Source organism: Thalassophryne amazonica, chromosome 3 (assembly GCF_902500255.1).
Source record: "Thalassophryne amazonica chromosome 3, fThaAma1.1, whole genome shotgun sequence".
Classification (NCBI taxonomy): domain Eukaryota; kingdom Metazoa; phylum Chordata; class Actinopteri; order Batrachoidiformes; family Batrachoididae; genus Thalassophryne; species Thalassophryne amazonica.
The window spans coordinates 61,007,701-61,031,686 of record NC_047105.1 but is presented as its reverse complement, the minus strand read 5'-3'; the positions used below and the strand labels follow the sequence as shown (position 1 = coordinate 61,031,686).

General features: G+C 41.4%; 1 protein-coding gene across 3 annotated transcripts in view; it reads left to right on the top strand.

Moving 5' to 3' along the window:
• The window catches only part of LOC117506832 (voltage-dependent calcium channel subunit alpha-2/delta-2-like), a 151,069-nt gene that overhangs the window by 30,971 nt on the left and 96,112 nt on the right, over positions 1–23,986 (top strand). For all 3 annotated transcript variants that reach the window (XM_034166462.1, XM_034166461.1, XM_034166463.1), the window contains exon 2: positions 6,223–6,304. In XM_034166462.1, the coding sequence (XP_034022353.1) occupies positions 6,223–6,304 (82 nt within the window). The remainder of the gene's footprint in view (positions 1–6,222; positions 6,305–23,986) is intronic.

Below are 23,986 nucleotides of genomic sequence, written 5' to 3'. Positions count from 1 at the left end.
GTGTTTGTGTGTGTGTGACTCTCATTTGGGGGCGGGCACTAAAGGGGTAAAATATGATGTAATTTCTCTACTTCTGGGGGACAAACCACAGCATTTTCAATGGGTTTTTGAGCAAATTACATGCAAACAAAGTGAAAAAGCAAAGAATAAGCGACGATGCGGTCGGAAGTGGACATGTGATGTGTTTATGATCCGGTGTCGCAGACTGAATGGTCTGCCCCTAAAAATTGGTCCGCCTTGCCTCCACTGCACATGCGTTATTTTGGAGCTCAGCAGCTCGTCTGAGACAGAGTCTCTTCACCCAAAGTGATCAAATGGATTAATGGGATTATTAGCCATCAGATGACAAGGTAAAACCTCTTAAAGGAAAAGAAAACCCACTGATAATTTATGGTTGGGTTGGTAAATTATGATATTGAGAGCCCATATGAAAATGTATAGGCATGTGTGATCATTTATTTTCAAGTTAAGAGTGTTTTTGTATGGCTGGTCTTCAGTATAGAAGGGGCAAAGCACGTAAGCGGCAATCAACATCCCGGATCCTGGCTCTGTATCGGTTTCCGATTCTGACGTAATTCGTGGATCGGAATTTCCCGATCCATCCTGCAGGATTTTCCTATACTGGAGAGAATCCACGTCTATGAAACCTCGAGCATGCACCAGAGATGAGTATTAATCCACCGGTAACGACAAATTTCGTGCAGGATTTTACGATACTGGAGAGAAACCACATCTGGGAAACCTCTCTCTTGCTCTCTGCTGTTTACTGCTGAATGGGAGGAGGGGAGGGGGAGTGGACGGTTTCTGTGCTGAAGGTGAGCTGTTTCTTCCGCGAGCCTGCACCAGAGACGAGTTTTAATCCACTGGTAACGGCAAATTTCCACCCGGCTCTCTGATTCAAATGATCTGTGCCGCAGAGCATGGATTTTCAAAAAAATGAACTGAATTGTTACTGAAATCAGGCACTTCAACTTCTTGAGGCTGTAAAGCCGCAGCTTGGAGCGCAGCTGAAGAGGACAGCCGAACAGGAACAGAGAGAGAGGGAGGGAGAGAGAGAGAGAAAGCAAGAGAGAGAGAGAGGACTTTTACATCAGCACCTGTTCGCCATCTGTGGCTTTCTGTGCTCAGTCTATATCACAGCAGCACCGCAAGCGATCCATTTTTTTTCTGATTGGCTAAAATTGTGTCAATGGCGGCATTTATGAAATCGTCAAATTCTGCTTAAATGCCGACTTTCGAGGCGGATATTTCAATTGCAAGAGCTCCTTATTTTCATTGATACGCATCAATCGTTAGTTTATAGCACAGTCTATCTTCCCAGCTGTATTTTATGAGTGGGTTTTCTTTTCCTTTAAATCATTCTAAAGTCAGTTTTAAACAGAAATGAGGCAATACTCGATGACGCTTTGAAATGACAGACGCGCAGTTGAACGCATCAGCTTGCAGCTCTTGTAGCTGCGGCGCTCTGATTGGGTTAGGGTTATTTATGATGAAATAATGCTGAATTTATGTGGAAATGATTGTTGTACAAAAGCTTCAGATATCTGTTGCTGAGATAGCTGATGACTGGAGTGCAGTTTTAGGCAGAAAAGAGATGATAACCGGTGAACCGCGGCTAATGACGCATGTGCAGTGAAGGCAGGGTGGACCGATTTGTAGGGAGGACCGTTCAGTCGGCAACACCAGAGCACAAACGTGTCGAGGCGGTTTTGCAGGCGAGAGAACAGAGCTACTCTGGTTAGCTGTATAGGCTAACACTTACTGACACGGCCTCTCCCATCTTCATCTTTTCTTCTCCACTGGGAACCGAAAAAAAAAACTTTTTGCGACTGCTTCGGTGGTTTCAGCGGAAAACAAAACAGTACACTAATTATCTGTGTGAAGTTATGCTCTGTATATTTTGCGCAACAGAGCGGAGATCCCCCTAAGTGGTCAAATCCTGTGATATTACGCGGGGTTCAAACGACTGCGATGCCCTATTTGCAGCCATACACAACCAACGTTAGTTTAAAAAAAAACGCAAAAGGTTGTGTAATTTTATCAGCCTTAGTGTGTAAGTGTTGGCAGGATGCTGTCAAAATCAATTTTATGATTCCAAAATGTCCTTTTCTTTAATATTTTCTTAAATTTACTAAACAAGTGAGACAGGTTTTCTATTTATTGCTTTCTTTAACATGCTTGCCTTATGACATCATATAATACTGTTGAGGAAAAGTCAAAACTCTGACAACCCAATTTTTTTTTTTACACACAAACTTAGTGATAGATGGCACCACTCTCTAAGCATCTTTTTTTCCTTGACCCGTGACAACGAGATTTGGTGTGTGTATGTATATAATATTCAGAATACACAAACTATGAATGAAAGGCCATTTCTTATATCTTCCGTGATTTCACCAAATTCTCACATTAAATAGAATCGAGTCTTTATTGTCATGCACATATACATACATACAACGAAATTTGTCCTCTGCATTTAACTCATCCTAATTCCAATTAGATACAGTCCAACCCCTACGAGCAGTGGGCAGCCACACTCCGGCGCCCGGGGACCAACTGCAGGTGTAGAGACACTGCCTTGGTCAGGGGCAGAATGAGCAGACCCTAAATAAGCATGTTTTGAATGAAACAAAGAGTCACAGTCAGGTGTCTAATATCTACAGCCCCAAACCAGAAAAAGTTTGGACATAAGGAAAATGCAAAAAACAAAACAAAAAGACACAAATTTTTACAATTTCTTTGACTACTATTTGATTGAAAACAATATGAACCCAAGTTATTTCATGTTTTGTGTGGCCAACTTAATTTCATTTATTAATTCCTGCATTTCAGACCTGCAAGACATGCTAAAAACATTTTTGAGACAGGGCTACTAATGAGGTAAAAAAATATGTTTTTTTAAACAGGTGATGTCAACAGGTGATTGAAATTATGATTTGTTACAAACACAGTATCCGCAAAAGGCTGAGTCTGTAAGGAGCAACGATGGACAGAGGATGCCCAGTTTGTCAACTAATGTGTGAGAAAATTATTGAAATGTTTAAAAATTATTTTCAGCAAAGAAAGATAAGAAGGGATTTACGTATTTCTCCCTCTACAGTGCATAATATCAATGAATGATTCAAGGAATCTGGAGGAATTTCAGTCCGTACAGGGTAAGGACACAAGGCGAAGCAGAACATCCAAGATCTCCGATCCCTCACATGGCACTGCATCAAGAACCGTCATTCACCAATAGCTGATGTAACCACATGGGGAAAGGATTACGTTGGAAACTACAGTACAGTGTTACATTCACAAATACCACTTACACTTTACTGTGCAAAAAAGAAGCCTCATAACTTTGTCCAAAAGTGGCACTGACGTCTCTGAACACGGAGGCATCTGGCGTGTAACCATCACACAGTGGCAGTGTGCATTGTGGTCAGACGAATCAGTATTACAGATCATTGTTGGAAGAAATGAACATGTGCTCCGGATTAAAGATGAAAAATATGAGGGGTGATTGAGAGGTTTTGAGCCTGACCCAGAAAAAGTAGGGTGTGGTTCTCTAGCTTTTGCATTCTGACTGATGTCAGGTTATAAATCACTTTTCTGCTCTGCACTTTTACCAAACTCTCAGGCGTAACCACTTGGGAATGAGTCACCTGAAAAAAATAAAATGCATGCAGTGCACACCATACAACCACAGAGTATATAAGTTCATGACATAGACACACACACACATGCAAAAAGCCAATGTAAATGTGCTCACAAAGAACAGTGACTGTTGCTTGACCTGTGGCAGGTGTGTGGTCACCTGGAGTAAAAAAAAAATACCAAAAAGAAAAACCTACAGGTTCTCTCCGGGTCTGGAGAAAGACAGAAGGACAGCTCTGATTCCTGACACTAACCCACGCACAATGTAGCATTTTACAATCGAGAATCATTAAGCAGGTTTTCCTTTTGCTACAAGAACAATAAATAATGACAGTCAACTGTGACAACGTCATATTTCCGTGCGAAATCTCGTCATGGCAGCCACCATAAGGGCTTATTTGAAAATAGTTACACTACTTCAGTTGAATGGGAAAGTGTGTCCAAACGTTTGACTGGTTACTGTAGATTATAATTGTATCTGCATTTTCCATACCAGCCTAAAAAATTGTGTGACATGTTTCATAAAGAATGATTTATCTGGGTCTGATGGGCAGAAATGTACGTATGGCGGGATGGTAGTGACAAAAATGAAATGATCCAAATGGAGTTGATGAAAATGTATGTAAAATAAAAAAAATGGAGTGATAATTTATCAGGCGGTTTGGTTGAATTTAAAGCCACAGCCATAATACGAATGATGAAAACAGATCCATGTTTGATCATTTTTACTGCTGTGCATTCATCATTCACAACATAAAATTGCTGTTTGTTATTTTTAGGAAAGTGTCCTCAAAGACTGAAGAAACAAAAATTAATTAGGGGTTAAGGGGAGGTGATGGTCAATTGGTTAAGCATTGGGCTTCAGACAGACACGGCATTTTTGGCATGGGCGAGGCGGGCAATCGCCCGGGGCGCATTTTTTCGTGGCACAAGTACTAAAAAAAAAAAAAATTCTGTGTAGCACAACAGTTATCATATCGCTGTATGAGGAAGTGGCAAATTGACGTCCTGCAGCTACAAGCAGGTGCCCCTGTGTGCTGACGTGCACAGAACAGAATTTCAAATTTCTGTCAGACCTAAAACTATTGCAGATTAATTAATGCTAAATATTTACACATTTAGCCTAATATTTACAAACATCAAGCTAAATATTAAGCTAAATGTTGAGACAAATATGCACCTTAATAAAAGAGCTAAGTGTTCCTCCCTGAAAGATTAAAAAAGCATCTAATGACAGACATTTAGCATGTAAGGGCATCTTTATTCAGATTTTCAATTCATGGATATTTTGTATAAGAGTTATATTGTAACCTGCAGTCTTTTTATGTCAATTTCAATTGCAAATTCAGGCACATGTAAAATATATAAAATAATAATAATAATAAAAAAAATAAAAAATTTATAAAAAATGTCTGTTTGTGCAAAAAACAAAAACATGGGGTGCGGGGTGGGGGTGCTTGGAGAGGGTTTTACCCGGGGGGTAATTCAGTGTAGAACCGCCACTGACTTCAGACCAGAGGATCCTCATTCAAATCCCAGCCTGACTGGAAAGTCACTACGTGCCCTTGGGCAAGCTCCTTAATCACCTAGTTCAGGGATGGCCAAGTTTGGTCCTCGAGAGCCACCTTCCTGACACTCTTAGTTGTCTCCTTGCTCCAACACACCTGAATCCAATGAAAGACTCATTAGCAGACTTTTAATGAGCCTTTCATTGGAAAATAAAATAACAAAAATATTTATGTTATTTTTATACCATACAGGTATGGTACATACCTGAAAAATAACATAAACCAGAGAGTGCTTGTGTCTTTTTACGTCTCCACCATGGAGAGCATCCTCACATACTGCCTCTGTACATACAGTGGCTTGCAAAAGTATTCAGCCCCTTGGTATTTCACGGATTTTAATTTGTTTATGGCATTTCAAATGTAAAAAGTAAATCAGGTTTCTCAATATAAAAAAAAATCTAAAATTATTATCCTTTGACTTAAACTGAAAGCAAATCTCCACAACCTGATATAAATTCATTAAAAATATAAAAGCCAAGATGATGGGTTGCATAAGTAATCAGCCCCTTTGGTATAATACCTGTAAATAATCTGTTTTATTGTCAGTTTTCTTCAGACAAGTCAGGAGATGGATACATGGACATTTCCAAGTCACTGAATATGTCTTGAACTTTATTTACATCAGTTATGAAGAAATACAAACAGTATGGCACTCTATGGTAAATCTGTGTGGAGTAGACAGTTCTCAAAAACGGAGTGATTGTGCAAGAAGGAGAAGAGTGAAGAAAGACACCAAGACAACACAGAAGACGTTTTAGGCTTCTGTGGCTGTGATTGGAGAAATTGTGCATTGTGCATGTTTTGCAATTTGTATCCCCAGTTATACACCTTCATGATGAAGTGGTATAGAGGAGGGTTTTATTAAAAAGAAGACCTGAAAATTCAGCTACAATTTGCCAGAAGATACATCTGAGATAGAAGCCTAGATTTAATGTTTTGGTGAAAGAAAATCCATGCAGTATCTTATTCTTTTTGTGTAGTGTTGTGTGACGTAGGATTGTGATGTTTTCCACAGGATAATGCACTGGGCCCGGCGTATCGAGCAGGAGATTGATAGAGTCTTTCACCACATCACTGGAGCTCAGCAGTTGAAAGGGGTGAGTGTCCTTTTATAGGAAACAGGTCTTACTCATCATAGTGCTGCACTGAATCACACAAAGCACCGCACTGGGTAGAAAGGTCAGTGCGCAAAATCGCTACAGCTCCATTAAGCTAAAGCTGAATAACATCAGAAGACTTTTTCCAGGTTGCCTCCTTTCTTACCTTTTTCATGCATCACTGGGCACTTTCGCAGGTCCAGGAGCACCCACTGCTGAAGTAAATCCCTCCCTAATGACCATATTGTTCCAAATATAAGAAGGTGTTTCTTTCAGATTCATCTGAAGAAGGGGTCTTATATTCAGCATCAAAACTTTTACATGTCATATACATTTGCAACAATGGGTGGTACCAAATTTGAATGTGGCCCCAACACTACTGCCCCTCTAATGACCTTACAGTGACACATGACGGAGAGACACAGGGATCATCCTGAAAAAGCGCACCTCTGGTAAGTTAACCAGCAACTGAGGAGAAGATATGATACAAACTTTAAGCTCATAGTGATAAAGGCAGCAAAGTCATCAAACAGCTGTCAAGCAGCCAAGAAATACAGTGGGACAGTCTAATGTTAAAAGATGGTGAGTGCTAAAACACTGTGTTAAAAATGCTAAAAATCAGAATAGATTATTGTGGTCCTTAAAGCAGTATGTCAGTACATCGTTAGCATAAGAAATCAGTGGCTTCCCATAAAATGTGCATTTCTTAACATTTATTTCAAATAAAATAATTATCTTTATATTGAAAAAAGAACATTTAGGTATAAACATCTTGAAAAAGTTGGCTTGTCTTATAATCAGTCATGCTACCGTCAACCTGCCATCCCTTGTTCTTAAGACCAGGCAACCTAAGTGGCTCTACGCTACTCTTTTCTACTCTTCTATTTTACTCTTCCTTTTTAGATATACCTTAGTATACTAGCATAGTTCTACCATAGAATTGGAATATAATATATAAGATATACCTTATTGAATTTTCATGTTATATTTGGAACAATATGGCACATTTACAGTTATATGTAAAAGTTTGGGCACCCCTGATGATTTCCAAGATTTTCGTTTAGAAATTTTTGGTTGTTTGGATCAGCAATTTCAGTTAAATATTTCATATAGCAGACAAACACAGTGATATTTGAGGAATGAAATGAAGTTAATAGGATTTACAGAAAGTGTGCAATAATTCTTCAAACAAAATTAGGCTGGTGCATAAATTTTGGCACCACAGCGGAAAAAATACATCAATATTTAGTAGATCCTCCTTTTGCAAAAATAACAGCCTCTAAATGCTTCCTGTAGCTTCCAGTGAGAGTCTGGATTCTGGTTGAAGGTATTTTGGACCATTCTTCTTTACAAAACATCTCAGGTTTGTTGGTTTCCGACCATGAACAGCCCACTTAAAATCATATCACAGATTTTCAATAATATTCAGGTCTGGGGACTGAGATGGCCATTCCAGAATGTTGTAATTGTTTCTCTGCATAAATGCCTTAGTAGATTTTGAGCAGTGTTTAGGGTCGTTGTCTTGTTGAAAGATCCAGCCCCGCCACAACTTTGTCACTGATTCATGAACATTGTTCTCATGAATCTGCTGATATTGACTGGAATCCATGTGACAAAATCCATGACAAAATCTCTTGTTAAAAGTGAAATCTGCCAGAAAATGGCTGATGTCCAGCTCTTGTGATAACCAGAGAAATTGCACACGATGGTCCCGGATCCATACAGCCATCCGTTTAGAAATTAAATGGTTGTTTCAGCCTGTTGATCGCGGCTCGGAGCGTGATGCACCCTCAGCCACTGTGGGCCGTCCTTAAAATGGTAGTAACACTCCTTAATCTCTGTGAAGCCCATAAAATTTTCACCGAAAGCCATCTGAATTTATCGAATAGTTTCCACCTGGCTGTCTCACACGGTTCCTGAAAAAATTTTAATGCAACAAAACGGCAGTCGTTCAGACATTCTCCTGACAATGAAAAAACGACGAGAGGGGTGGACCAGTGCTCACTCAAAGCCTGCCCACAGGCGAATGACACAACCGACAGGCGTGAAAAAGCTCACGCATGCGCACGAAGGTTCAAGCTTAGCTGACGTAAAAACATATGAATCAAATCCATATATTTATATATTTTTTGCATAAAATAAAATGGTCTGTTACTTTTCTAACAGACCTCGTATTTTTTATTGGTGTTTTAGCACCATGAAATACAGCATTTTACATTCACATAACATATATAACAAAACATCAGATTACTGTATTTATGACATAGAGGTATAAAACCCTCAACTTTAACAAGATTCCCAGTACCTGCACTGGCCACACAGCCACACAGCATGATGGAACCACCTCCAAATTTTACTGTAGGTAGCAAGCATTTTTCTTGGAATGCTGTGTTCTTTATCAGCCATGCATACCGCCCTTGTTATGTCCAAATAACTCAATTTTAGTTTCATCAGTCCACAGCACCTTATTCCAAAATGAAGCTGGCTTGTTCAAATGTGCTTTAGCATACCTCAAGCAACTCTGTTTGTGGCATGTATGCAGAAAAGGCTTCCTCTGCATTACAGCATCACACAGCATCTCTTTGTGCAGTGTATAGTTGAACAATGCACAGAGACACTATCTGCAGCAACATCATGTAGGTCTTTGGAGCAGGTCTGTGGGTTGACTATGACTGTTGTCACCATCCTTTTGGCCTGCCACTTCGGGCCTTAACTAGTACTGTGCCTGCAGTCTTCCAGTTCCTCACTATGTTCCTCATAGTGGAAACTGACAGCTGAAACTTCTGAGATAGCTTTTTATATCCTTCCCCTAAACCATGATGTTGAACAATCTTTATTTTCAGGTCATTTGAGAGTTGTTTAGAGGCTCCCATGTTGCCACTCATTAGAAGAGATGCAAAGAGGGGAAACATTTGCAAATGGCCACCTCAGATACCCTTTCTCATGATTGGATTCACCTGTGTAAGGAGGTCAAGGGTCAATGAGCTTACCAAACCAATTTTGTGTTCCAGTAATTAGTGCTAAATGTATTCAAATTAATAAAATGACAAGGGTGCCCAAATTTATGCACCTGCCTAGTTTTGTTCAAATAATTATTGCACACTTTCTGTAAATCCTATAAACTTCATTTCACTTCTCAAATATCAGTGTTTTTGTCTGCTATATGATATATGTAACTAAAAGTTCTGATGTTCTGATCCAGACAACCAATGATTTATAAAGGAAAATCATGAAAATTATCAGGGGTGCCCAAACTTTAGCATACAACTGTATATTTGCAACCTGGTCTCACGGCAAGTCGTGCTTCAGCAGCACGAAATATACATTAATCTATTGGTTCGTGATATTGTGACGAAAAGCGCCTCATTTTCGTCACAGCAGCACAAATTCATTCTCATTCATTCCGTGATGGCTGCACAAAATTAAAAGTGAAGCGGGGGGTGGGGGGGTGGTTATGGTTAGGATGGGGGGAAGGAGTAAGATTAGGTTATGGTCAAGGTTAGGGGTTAGGGTTGGGGGTGGGAGTAGGGTTAGAAATAGTGAGTTAAAAAAAGCTCCATCACGATAATTTGACTCATTTCATCACTGGGGCACGGGAAAAAAAACGTGAGACTGGGCTGATATTTAGCAGCTTTGACAATATGTGATTTGTGTTTGGAATGTTGCAGCCAGTGTTTGCTGGAGTTTTGTGTGCTAGTTCCAGTAAAGATGGATTCAACTGTTGCACATGTATTGCACAGTGAAAGATAAAGTGAAGAACATATCTGTCTGCTTCCCAACAGTCTTTAGATTTAACATATCTGGTATTCACCTTATTCAGCCCCGCCCACTTTTACAACAGAGGCATTTCCGTTTTGTCTTAGGACTTCCGGTGAGCGGTGTTTTCAATACAGAACAACGGAAGATATTACATGGGAGGAAACAAAAACCTTTTTGAAAAGCTCAAAGGGATTGACTCTGGCTCACCCACGGGTCATAACAGAGTGGGAAGATGACATGAAAAAGTGGCCCTCGATTATTTTTAACTACTATGTGTTGTCACTATGAGGAACTACGAGCTTTGCACCACACAGCGCCGCTGAAGCTCGTATAAAAGCAAAATTAAGTTAAAATACTACTCAACAAGTAGTATCACTGTAATGCCAAGATTACGTAACGTTAATATATGTATGGTGTTATTTCATGCAGTGCTTGTTTGTATCAAACACCAGAAAATGAGTAAATAAGATAGCAGCTAATGCTACAAACACAGCTTACCCGTTTATCTCACTAGCATCCCCCGTGGCTTCTTCAACGGAGCGTTATAGTCCAATAATTTCTCTGGGTAAAGATCCAGTGGTGTGGGTTTTTCTCCATAAAATAAAAAGAACAGACATAGGGACATTTGGGTGGATTTTTCAAATTTAGCGCCTTTATCCAGCACCGAAGATCCTCTTCTTTCAATGGAGGAGGGAACAAGTTAAATGTTGGTCCACAGCACTCAGATCTCTCCTTTCCATGTTCAAAACATCATTCTGAAAGTGATAGTTTCCTCTTCTTCCAGTTGTTGTGGCACTCACGAACTGAAAAATTAATGCTGCTCATGTTTGGACACTTCTAGCATACTGTATTCCCGCATAGCTAATCATCGATGCAGTGGCAAACTGGAGGTTGCTTGACAAAATGGAGCCACCCACCCTGACTTCCTGAATAAGGTGAACATATAATGAGCTCTATACATACAAACTTTCATAAGCTTTCCAGCTTTTGCTGTTTTACTTATACCCGTGTTACACTAGAGGCTGAATGAGCCTCAATGCTGTCCGACTGTAAATTCGACCCACGTTTGGGAAGTTTCGAGGTGCATTCGAAAATGTCGGACAGCATTCAAAGAGCAGTCTAAACAGTCGGGCACAGTTGGGCACAGTCGTAGGGCCAGCCCAATTCTTATTCCCTCCCAGATGTGGCACGGATTTTGTTTTTTTGTTTTTTTTTGATGTTCCGCCTGATTTGTCTTGATTCATGCTCATGCTTGCTAAGTGTGACAGGGCCTTTACTTAGTAATGATCTCCAGAGATTTGTTGCATTGTGACATATCATGGTTACGCCTACATCAACTAGCGACTATCCAACTCTGGCAGAGGTGGTGTTCTGCTCCTCCTTTTTATTCCAAATGTGTTGTTGGCAGACCCATCATTCCATCATTCATGCAGAATCCACGATCATCTGCCTTTCCTTTATACCATCCCAGCTGAACACGTCCTCATCACCTCTGTTGGCCTCATGCCCATTAAAGTGCGCTCCAATTGCCATTTTTTCTTTTTTCTTGGGTGCACAGTACTCTCTACCACCTTATCTGACTCACTTCAGAAATCTTATTTCTATTTTATATCTCACACTCCAATTGCAGGGCTTATATGCTTATGACTTTAATCATCAGCCTTTCATTTTCTTGCTTCACACTTATTACTCGGTCAGACAGTCACATCCTCTCCAACACGCTCTTAATGTACTCTCCCTTTAGGATTAATACTACACCATTTCTCCTCTCATCCACACCACGGTAGAATTTGTACCGCCTTGCAGTGCTGCTGGCTTCACTCCCTTGTCATTTGGTCTCTTGCACACAAAGTATGTCTACCTCTCTCCTCTCCATCATATCAGTTATTTCTCTCCCTTCACCAGCCATCATTTAAAATTCCATCACTCACTTCCAGGCCTCTACCCTTCGTACTACCCTACTGCCTCCAGGCATGATGTCCTGCCCTCCCTCCTTCTTCTTCTTCTTCCAGCAGCAGCATACTTTTCCTCTGTGCCCTGCTGGCCAACAGTCATTAATCCAGACCTCCACTGATCCAATATGGAAATCTGATTTGTGTTCTGCATAATTTGGCACAGGGTTTATGTTGGATGCCCTTCCTGACACAAGTCTCTTCATTTATCCAGGGTTGGGATGAGAGCTAAGAGTGCACTGGCTTGTGCAATCTCAGTAGCTTTTTTTTCCCACAATACGAGGTCTGTTAGAAAAGTAACGGACCTTTTTATTTTATGCAAAAAATATATGGATTTGATTCATATGTTTTTACGTCAGCCAAGCTTGAACCTTCGTGCACATGCGTGAGTTTTTTCACGCCTGTCGGTTGCGTCATTCGCCTGTGGGCAGGCTTTGAGTGAGCGCTGGTCCACCCCTCTCGTCGTTTTTTCATTGCGAGGAAATGGCGGAATGATTTGGGCTTTGTTCCATCAGAATTTTTTCAGAAACTGTTATAGACAGGCAGCTGGAAACCATTCGGAAAATTCAGATGGCTTTCGGTGAAAATTTTATGGGCTTCACAGAGATTAAGGAGTGTTACTACCGCTTTAAGGACGGCACACAATGGTGCATGGCGCGCCGCACTCCGAGCCACGATCGACAGGCAGAAACCACCATTTCATTTCTAAACGGATGGCTGTGTGGATCCAGGACCGTCGTGTGCAATTTCTCTGGTTATCACAAGAGCTGGACATCAGCCATTTTCCGTCAGATTTCACTTTTAACAAGAGATTTTGTCATGGAAAGCCGCGCGGAGGCTTCGCGCATCATGACGGAGCCGCTGATGGAGTGAGACAAAGAACGCCTCCGTTTTGGAGTGTCAGAGGACAAGTTGGGACATGCCTATCTCGGCTTTCAGTGGCTTACCAGTTGAGTGAGTATAAGAGAAATTGTGGAGAGCTGGGCATGTGGTTTGATAAGATCTGCCTTATCCATTGGACGGTACTTGGTCTATTATTGTTTTTCCATAATATTGCAACACATTTTATAGCGCATAGGAAGCTCAGGTTTATGAATGCTCTGTCATTCTTACTGTAATTCTGTGTTTCAGGATAAATGCCCAACAGAAAAAAATTTGGATCAAGTACTATTTGTTTTGAAATTATCTTCTCAATTATAATTCTTACTTCTTCCCAAAACATTTTTATTTTCCTACATTCCCAAATACAGTGTAAAAGTGTGCCTCTAACTTCCATACATTTTGTACAAATATCCAGTATATTTTTGTTATATCGGTTTAAATCTACTGGACTTACATAAATGCACATTATCCATTTGTACTGTACTAGTTTAAGGCATGCATTTATAGATGTAGTATGAGCACCAGCACATGATACTTTCCAATCTTCATCCGAAATCCTTAGTTGCAAATCCTCTTTCCAAGCATTCAACTTATACTTAGAGTTTTCTGGCGAGTTAGACACCAGTAAGTTGTAAAATTCTGATATGATACCTCTTCTCAAGCTGTCCTTTATCATCATTTCTTCAAGAGGTGTGTATGGGTCTACTAAGAGAACTATTTTGGTTTACTCTAACAAAGTTTCTAAGCTGGAGGTACTTGAAGAAATGTTTTTTATTGATATTATATTTAATCCTCAGCTCATCAAAAGACATCATAATATCTGAGTTTGTCAAATATAAATCTTGAATCATTTTAAGTCCCTTAGAATTCCATAATTTAAATGTTGCATCTGCTCTCCCTGGAACAAAAAACTGATTGCCCCATACTGGACTATATTGTGATAGTGAGCATGGTTCTTTCAAGTATTTTTTCACATCATACCATATTTTTATCATGTGTTTTACAATTGGATTTTTAGTTTGTTTCTGTAATTTTTTTTTACAGTGAGTATATGTATAAGGGAAGAGGCAATTTTAAACCGTGAGATTCCATTTCAGTCCAATGAGGGAGATCATTTTTTGAGAAATAGAACATGGCTGATCTCACCTGCATGGAACCATTAGTACCACATGAAATTTGGACACTTTAACCCCCCGATCAAATGGTAAATAAAGTAAAGACAGCCGAAGCCTTGACCTCCTATTGTTCCAAATAAAATTCACAAACATTTTTTTTTTATTTTTGAGAAAAAGTCAACAGGAGGCTACAGAGGGACATTTTGGAATAAATAAAGGAATGTTGGTATTATATTCATTTTTAAAATATTAATTCTACCAATTATAGATATAGGTAGTGACATCCATCTATCAGTTGACTCATTAGTTTCTTTTAGTAAAGGTTCATAGTTAGCATTAACAACATGTTCTAACCTAGGCAAAATCTGTACTCCCAGATATTTGAACTGTTCTACAACATTAAACTGAGTTACCTCAGAGGTTGGGCTCCTTCTTTCATTTGCATTGAGCAGTAATATAAAGGATTCAGTGTTATTCACTTTGTATCCTGAAATGTCTCCAAATATTTTTATAAGCTGTAACAGGGTCCGATTGTCTGATTTAAAGTTGACATAAATAAAATTACATCATTAGCATACAAAGATATTCTATGCTCTGTCGGTCCTACTGTAATTCTACAGAATTCTGGATGTGAACGTATACTTATTGCAAATGGTTCAATTGCCAATGTAAACAATAAGGGCGAGAGCGGGCAACCCTGTCGGCATCCTTTACTGATTTTTACAGGTTTCGAAATATTTCTATTTGTTAGGATTTCTGCTGTGGAATTTTTATATATTATCTGAACCCATTTTATGAAATTATTCCCACACCTAAATTTTTCTAAGACTTTGAAAAGATAAGGCCATTCCACCCTATCAAAAGCCTTTACAACATCTAGTGATAAAAGTGCTGAGTCAGATGTTTATTTATTCTTACGAATAATATTTAGTACCCTTCTTACCAGGGCTTAATTTGAGGGGGGGCAAGCCGGAGCGTGCTCCGGAACCTCTGACGTTGGCTCCGCCAGCTATTTATACTGGATCCGTGATCCGCCAGCTCTCTTGACTAACAAAATATAAAAAAAAAAAAATCACCGTGATTGCTCTCACTGCCAATCACACTGCCCTGTCTGCTGTGCGGAATTGCGCTAAATCTGGCAACAGGTCCAGAGGCTACGCTCGCTGTTTTGATCCGGATGTTGACCGCAGCCGCAGAGCTCCATGGCCACCGAGAGAGGACTTGGGTTCTTTGCGGGTCCCGCATCCGTACCCCTGGATGCAGGGAGTGAAGGGAGAGCCGCGCATTGTGTTCTGCATGTGCCTGCGTGTGTGTTTACACAGGAGAGAAAAGTGAAAAAAATGTGATGGATTTCGTTTATCGCGGGTTATTTTTAGAACGTAACTCCCGTGATAAACAAGGGATCACTGTACATCATTAAACAGGAATTTGTACTCTATCTGGATTTGGTGTGACGTGTTATTAGGCCTACAATACATCCCCAGTTTATTTTCGGTGTGGCGCACAGCGTTGTTCGCATCCCCCCCCCGCCCTTCTTTTTTTTCTGCACCGGAGCCACCCATCCTCTGCGCTCCAGCCCCACCCACTTTACAAATTAAGCACTGCTTCTTACGTTATGGAATCCTTGCCTTCCCATTATGAAACCATTTTGATCCCTATCAATGATAATTGGCAATATCATTTGTAAACATTTTGCTAAGAGTTTACAGATTATCTTCAGGTCATAATTTAACAAACATATAGGTCTCATATTCTCACATTTGTTAGAAGGTTTGCCTGGTTTTGGTAGTAAAGTAATTAAAGCCCTATTCATAGAAGGTGGGAGATTTTCCTTTTGAAATGCTTCTAAAAACATTTCCAGAAGTGATATTAACAATTTATTCTTAAATTTTTTATATAGATCAATTGGAAGGCAGTCTGGTCCCGCTCTTTTCCCTGATTTCATATTATCAATAACTTGCTCAATTTCTTCTTTTGTAATTTCTCGCTCCAGATCTTCTTTGTGTTCATTTGGAATGCATGGTATAGATAATTTGTCAAGAAATGTGTTGAGGTTTTGTAAGTCAATTTTAATTTTTGTATCATATAATTTTTTATAATATTCTCTGAAAGCATTATTAATTTCTGTAGGATCCACAACAACATGACCATTAGATATAATTGTTGTGATTGGTGTTTTAGTTTCTAATTGTTTAATTTGCCATGATAATAGTTTGCCCGATTTATTACCTTACTCATAGAAAGATTGTTTTAGCCTTAGGAGACTAGAAGCTGCTCTAAAGGCTGATAGTTTCTCATATTCAGCTCTCATGATCAACAAATCACTTTCCATTCTTGGGTTACTTCCCTCAAACCTTTTCCTGAAGGGTTTTTTTTTTTTTTTTTTCCCCAATCGGACCCTCTCCTTCTGTGCCTTTTTTGATTTTGAGCCTGTATAACTAATGATATGTCCTCTAAGGAAAGCTTACCACTTTATACATGCGGATGTTTGTGTAGTGTTAATCTCAAAAAACTCAATCTGTTTTCCTAAATATTTTACAAATTCCTCATCTTTTAACCATTTATGTTGAAAGTACCATCTTGGTGGATCTTTAATCATTTTTTTTATCCATGTACCCCAAACAACATGGTACATGGTCAGAACTCACAATGTTATAAAAACAGTTATTAATTGTGGACCGCAAGCCTGAGGAAATTAAAAAGTAATTGATTCGGGAGTATGTCTGAAATACACTAGAGTAGCGAGAAAAGGCTCTTTCTTGTGGTTTTAATTCTCTCCATATATCCTGTAGACTTAAATTTTTCATAAGCTGATGAATAATTGTTCTGCACCTGTTGTGTGATTGATCTTGTCCTGTGGATCTATCCATACTGGGATTAAGTGTACAGTTAAAATCTCCTTCTATTATATATTGTCCCGCAAATGTTGAAAGAGTAAGAATAAGATCTTCAAAAAAAAATTTGCATCGTCTATGTTGGGTCCATATAAGTTTACCAAATTTAGATTTTCTGATAAAAGAGAACCTTGGACTATCAAATATCTTCCCCTTTTGTCTTTGATTACATTTTTTACCTGAAATGGGACTGTATTATGTATGAGTCATAACTCCTCTGGCACGAGATGAAAATGGTGCTGTAAATACACGACCCTGCCACCTCCTTCTTCTCCTATCCTCCTCATTTAAGAGATGAGTTTCTTGTAGGAAAACAATATTGGAATTTAAATCTTTAATTCTGTTCATGACTTGTTTAATTTTTTTAAGCTTTTGCAGACCTCTGCAGTTCCATGAAATAAAATTAAGATTTACTCCTACAGACATCTTTAACGTAAACTAGTAGATTACCTTGTAATGTAGAAAAAAAAACATAATGAGAAGCAAAAAAAACATAATGAGAAGCTTAACATACCTGGATGTCTGAACCCACATCCAACACACTGAACATGAACAACTCCCCTTCTCCCAGTCTCGTGAGACTCCCCCAAAAAACATTCTGTCTCCCGCTAAGGCTGGTGACAGTTCCACACTAAGTGAGGAACAGGCAGTCCACTCTCTAGCTTCCATTGGTCGGACACTCACTGTCAGGACGGGCGGGAGCCCGTCACCAGGAGCGGCTGGACCCCCCAATGCAAACTCCCAGACTAGGCTTTGGTATTGGAGAAATCATGGTCTTTATTCCAGGCTTGGTTTCGGTACACATTTAATCGGTCAGCGTGGCAGAGGTACAAACAGGATCAGGCTGAGACGCAGTCGCAAACCAGCAGGGTTCAGAGGCACAAGCAAACTCACACATCCGGGGGCAAAAGGAGCAGAACCAAATGAAGAGAAAAAATAAGGATGGATGACAGTACCCCTCCCCCATGCGGGCGTCCCCAGACGATCGCACAAAACCCGACGACGGGAGGGCAGCGGGGACCCAGGACGGGGGGCAAAAAAGAGGCCGGGTAAACACAAAAAGGCCTAAAAACCCAGAGATCCCAAGGGTGACTGACCATATGAAAAGCGAGGAAGGGAACCCCAGGCTGACAAAGCGGACAACACACCCCAGGAGGTGGCCGGACACCCAGTATAACCTGGCGCTTACATAAGTCAGGAGGTTGGCGTAAAACCGGGTCCGGGGGGCGGCCATGAGGCCTCTCAAAACACACTACTGATTCAGGGGGCCGACCACCAGGGACACAGAGCTTAACGGCAGAATCAGGGACCCCTCGAGGAACAGGCATAGACACAAAACACCCAGACCAACAAAGGGTGAGATCCACTCACTTAAGGGTAGAGAAAACTAAATGGGAAAACCAAAAAAACTGTAACGACAGCAACAACCCAAATACCAAATGAGACAAAATCTCAGTCCTTGTCTCTAAACCCCTATCCCAGGTAACCATCCCCTCCGGGGAGCTTGGAAACTATGTAGCCAAAGTACATAGGTGAGACTCTTTAGTTTTAAATAAAGCACTACTGAGAACACTACGGGTGAGCAGACAAGATGTACCGAGGTATTTAATCCAAAAATAAAAGTAGTTTAATCCCCAATCTAAATACGATGAAATTGTCCTATTCTCCTCGAAACCCCAAATCCATACAAAAGAGCACGAGACCCAGTGTTCAAATGTGCATAGAAGAGGTTTTAACGATACAAGTAGGTTATTAAGGTGAGCAACCAAAGAAATCCTAAATAAGACACACAGGTGCGAGATCTCAAACCATAGTAGGATTAGCACCCAATTGCCACACAGCCAGCGAATGAGCCAATTCTGAAAATCTTTTTCAGAAAATAACTGATCTCTCCAGAAACATGATCGGAATGGGCAAGACACTTAGGGGGCCAAAGAAAAGACTCTGACTGAGGGGAGTAGAAACCCACAAACTGACAACCAAACCTGGAGGAAGACCTGAAGGATGGAACAATGCTGTTCCATCCTTCAACATCATAAAGCATTTAAGAAGCACACATGAAGCATATTTCAGTATTAGCTGTGGCGCTTGTAACAGATTTTCCACTGCAGCACAAAAGAACCGTTTTGAATTTTGACACAATGCCTTTAAGAAATTTTCAACAAGTTCACAAGCAAATTGTTTCAGGTTCAAATGTGGCATCTTTAACAGATTTCTCACAAATTCACAGACATGAAAACAGATCAGTGCAAACCAGAAGAAAAAAGAAAAGTCACTAACCGTCATAGTTTTCAGAGGCTGCCTTTGGAACTGATACTGGATCAGACTGCAGTAGCTCTGGAACAGCACTCTTGTTTGTCGGCGGGCGGGTACCCCCCTCTGGAACTGCCGGTGGCTGAGGCACAGGACGCAGAGCAACTCCCTCAGCAGCCAATGAGGGTGAACCTGGGGCTGAGCACATGGAAGCTAAGATGACAGTAGGCGAAGATGAGACAGTAGGTTTGCGTGACGTCATCAATGAGTTGGCCACAATGCCCACGGAAGTAGAGGCTGAGCAGACTGCAGGTGAAAGAGAAACAGCGCCGGCTCTAGGTGATCCACTTGGTGGACGAGATCACGGGGTGCGCGCCGTGGCGAAATCCGCTGCTGCTGACGAGGTGTGCGCCGTGATGATTCCAATGTCTGTCGGTGCAGTGCGAGCTGAGACGAAACTGACATCAGGAGGTGGGGCGCATGCCGTGGCCGAGGCCAGGCACACAGGAGAAGTGGGCGGCTTGACTTGCTCATGAGGAACAGGCTCCTCTGGGCTCCATGATGGCGCGACTTCTCCCGATGGCTCTATTTGCGATCTCAGTGGTGGGTGATCAGCTGATCTTGGAGGAGTGATCGCAAAAGAGGGTTCGGGCAAAGCTGGAGCCGAGGTGATCGCTGATGCTGGAACTTGAGGTTCAGGCTGTGGTATGCGCAGTCTCCGTGGCGCCGGCACTGGAGTGATGAGTGCCGGACGCACTGTGGAGCTAGCGACTGGGACGAGCGGCTCCGTGGGATCTGGGTGCAACATTCTGGATACCGCTGGATTTCTCCGTGGAGCAGGCTTTGGAGGTAACATCTCTGTAACAGGAGACATGAGGTAAGCGGCTGGCTTTGGTGTTATGTTGTACCAGGGTGGAACGAGGGCAGCGTCTGAAAGTGTAATGACGCGCGGCTCCTCACAACAGGTGGCGGTGAGCTCGGACTTGAACAAAAGGTCCATGGGATCCTCAATGCAGGAAGGGGCCTCACCCTGCTCAAACATCGTTTTAATGTCTCTCAGCTCCGGGAATGTGGTTAACAGCTCTGGCTCAGCGAGAAAGACTTGATCGAGAGCTGAAAAAATGTGTTATTTGCTTTGCTGACTGTGGCAGTCCTGATTATCAAAAAATAAGTCTTGTATCTTGAACAAAGATGTAGCCATGTTCTGCAAAGCTAATTGCTCTGACTCTGAGTCTTCGTCCTCGTCCAAATCTGTCCAGTCTGACTTGTTTTCATCATCCTCAGACGGCATGTAGGCCTCAGGTTGCTTCATCCAATCTGGACACTTCTGAAGACAAAAAAAGTCATCCAGGCTCAGAAGCTCTGGGAAATAATCAAACAGCCATGGATTTGAATTCACTAAATTCCAGGCCTGGTCAAGATAATCAGATTTCTCTCCAGGGGTGTAACAGTCACAAAAACAGACAAAAAAAAAAGAGAGATCAGAAAAAATCCTCTTTATCACCGCAATATCTGGGAGTACAGCAGCAGTGTCCTTGGCAGGAGTGGAGTCTGCAGAGTCCATATTCTGGCCCGATTGTACTGCCAGGACGGGCGGGAGCCCGTCACCAGGAGCAGCTGGACCCGCAATGCAAACTCCCAGACTAGGCTTTGGTGTTGGAGAAATCATGGTCTTGATTCCAGGCTTGGTTTCGGTACACATTTAATCAGTCAGCGTGGCAGACGTACAAACAGGATCAGGCTGAGACGCAGTCGCAAACGAGCAGGGTTGAGAGTCACAAGCAAACTCAGACATCCGGGATGAAGCAAAAGGCATGGTCAAGGTAAACAGAGCAAAGATACGGAACACGGCTAGACAAAAACAGAACTGTGAAGGGCACTGGAAAATGTACTAAGACAACAATCTGGCAGTGAGCTGTGAGACTGTGAGGGCTTAAATAACAGGTGCTGTGAGCAATGTGCATGTGCAGACTGATTAGGTAATAAGGTGTAGGTGTGGAGGGAAGATTCCAGAAAGGGGGGCGTGGCTAGTAGACAAAGATCACACACTGTGCAAGAGAGTGATATACGAGGGTAGGCTGAAAAGTTCTAAGGCTCACTATAATGCAGTTAATGCATTAACTGTATCATAGTGAGCCGTAGAACGTTTCAGCCTACCCTCGTAAGGAGCAAACATACTTGGGCTGGTGTAGGGAGTGTGAGTGAGATGAAACAACACAGAAACAAGGTGAGAGACATGGGGCAGGTGCAAAGAGCGTGAGTGAAAGGAACGATACAGGTTCAGTGAACAAAATCAAATATGAGTGAGGGACAAAGACATGATGGAAGGTGCAGGGGTGTGGAGTGGAAACAAATGGCAAAAAACAGAACAGAGCTAAAATGGAAATCAAGGGCAGAATATAATACAACGACAAACCAGACATGAACATGAGAACTGAAAGAAAATATCACCAAGACAAAACTAAACTGGAACTGACTAAGAAACCAAAGTAGCTAAAGAAATAACAAATAAAACAGAGACTGTGATAACAAAACCTGACACCAGAGCACAACCTATAACAGAACAGCAAAAATAGGCAGATGATAACTAAATGATAAACCATAAAAACACAGACTGATTGAACAAAACCAGAATGGAACTGAAACATGACCGAAGTATAAAAGTAACAAAGAAAGAAAGTAACAAAGCAAAAATAGAACATAGAATAAATACATGATGAAAGTAACAATTAATAAAACAAGGCTGGGGCAGAAGGAGCAGAACCAAATAAAGCGAGAAAATAAGGATCGAAGCCTGGAACTGGGCCGGGCATGACACTCTCTGCTGCTGTTCCTATTGTGACATCAATTATCTCTCATTTACAACATACGAGGGCTGTCAATAAAGTAACGGTCCTTTTTATTTTTTTCAAAAACTATATGGATTTCATTCATATGTTTTTACGTCAGACATGCTTGAACCCTCGTGCACATGCGTGAGTTTTTCCACGCCTGTCGGTGACGTCATTCGCCTGTGAGCACTCCTTGTGGGAGGAGTCGTCCAGCCCCCCGTCGGAATTCCTTTGTCTGAGAAGTTGCTGAGAGACTGGCGCGTTGTTTGATCAAAATTTTTTCTAAACCTGTGAGACACATCGAAGTGGACACGGTTCGAAAAATTAAGCTGGTTTTCAGTGAAAATTTTAACAGCTGATGAGAGATTTTGAGGTGATTCTGTCGCTTTAAGGACTTTTCACGGTGCGAGACGTCGTGCAGCGCTCTCAGGCGGCGTCATCAGCCTGTTCAAGCTGAAAACCTCCACATTTCAGGCTCTATTGATCCAGGACGTCGTGAGAGAACAGAGAAGTTTCAGAAGAAGTCGGTTTCAGCATTTTATCCGGATATTCCACTGTTAAAGGAGATTTTTTTAATGAAAGACGTGCGGACGGATCCGCGCGTCGGGACGCAGCCGACGCGGTGCGGCGGCACAGGAAAAACACCTCCGTGTTGATAACCATTTGTAAAATCCAGGCAGCTTTTGATGGCTTTCAGTGGAGTGAGTATATGAGAAATTGTTTAACAGGCAGGACATGTTCCAACTTGTCCTTAAGGCTTTCAACAGAGGTGTTTTTCCTGTGGCGGAGCGTCGCGGCGGCTGCGTCCCGACGCGCGAACCCATCCGCACGTCTTTCATTAAAAAAATCTCCTTTAACAGTGGAATATCCGGATAAAATGCTGAAACGACTTCTTCTGAAACTTCTCTGTTCTCTCACGACGTCCTGGATCAATAGAGCCTGAAATGTGGAGGTTTTCAGCTTGAACAGGCTGATGACGCCGCCTGAGAGCGCTGCACGACGTCTCGCACCGTGAAAAGTCCTTAAAGCGACAGAATCACCTCAAAATCTCTCATCAGTCGTTAAAATTTTCACTGAAAACCAGCTTAATTTTTCGAACCGTGTCCACTTCGATGTGTCTCACAGGTTTAGAAAAAATTTTGATCAAACAAAGCGCCAGTCTCTCAGCAACTTCTCAGACAAAGGAATTCCGACGAGGGGCTGGACGACTCCTCCCACAAGGAGTGCTCACAGGCGAATGACGTCACCGACAGGCGTGGAAAAACTCACGCATGCGCACGAGGGTTCAAGCATGCCTGACGTAAAAACATATGAATGAAATCCATATAGTTTTTGAAAAAAATAAAAAGGACCGTAACTTTATTGACAGCCCTCATATACAACCAGCTTGCTCCAAGTTTGAGCTGCACAGTGAAATTCCTGAGTACTTAGTACCACATGTTCAACACTACTAAAGCAAAAAAATAAATAAATAAAAAAGTAAGTGTGAACACTTTTTTTTCCCTTGCACGATAATCCTGTGTACCTGAACATAAGTGTGTGTACTACATATATTTTGGCTAGCGTGAAAAATTATAGCCACAACTTAAAACATGACATGCACAGTGGGCATATGTGTGGGCTTATAATGTTATCATATACCTGAAAGCGCTTCCAAACTATCAGTAAAATATATTCTAAATATTAGCTGAAACGATGTTATAGTTTCATAGGCAGTATTTTCACACACTGTTCCAAATCAAATAAACTAATGTTGCCTCTCCATATTTAGTTCCCCCACTGAGTTACCGTTTTAGTCTTTTGCATTTAAGTCCCATCTGTGTCCTTCTGGATCCTCTGGAAAAACTCCTGAGCTTCCGCCGGTGTTTTAAAGGTATAAGTGTGCTCTTTATGTGTTACCAACAGTTTTGCTGGGTGAATCACTCCATGTCGGATCCCACGGTTGCGGAGCTCCTGGCGGATCGGGTCGAATTGTTTCCGCAATTGTTGTTTTCCT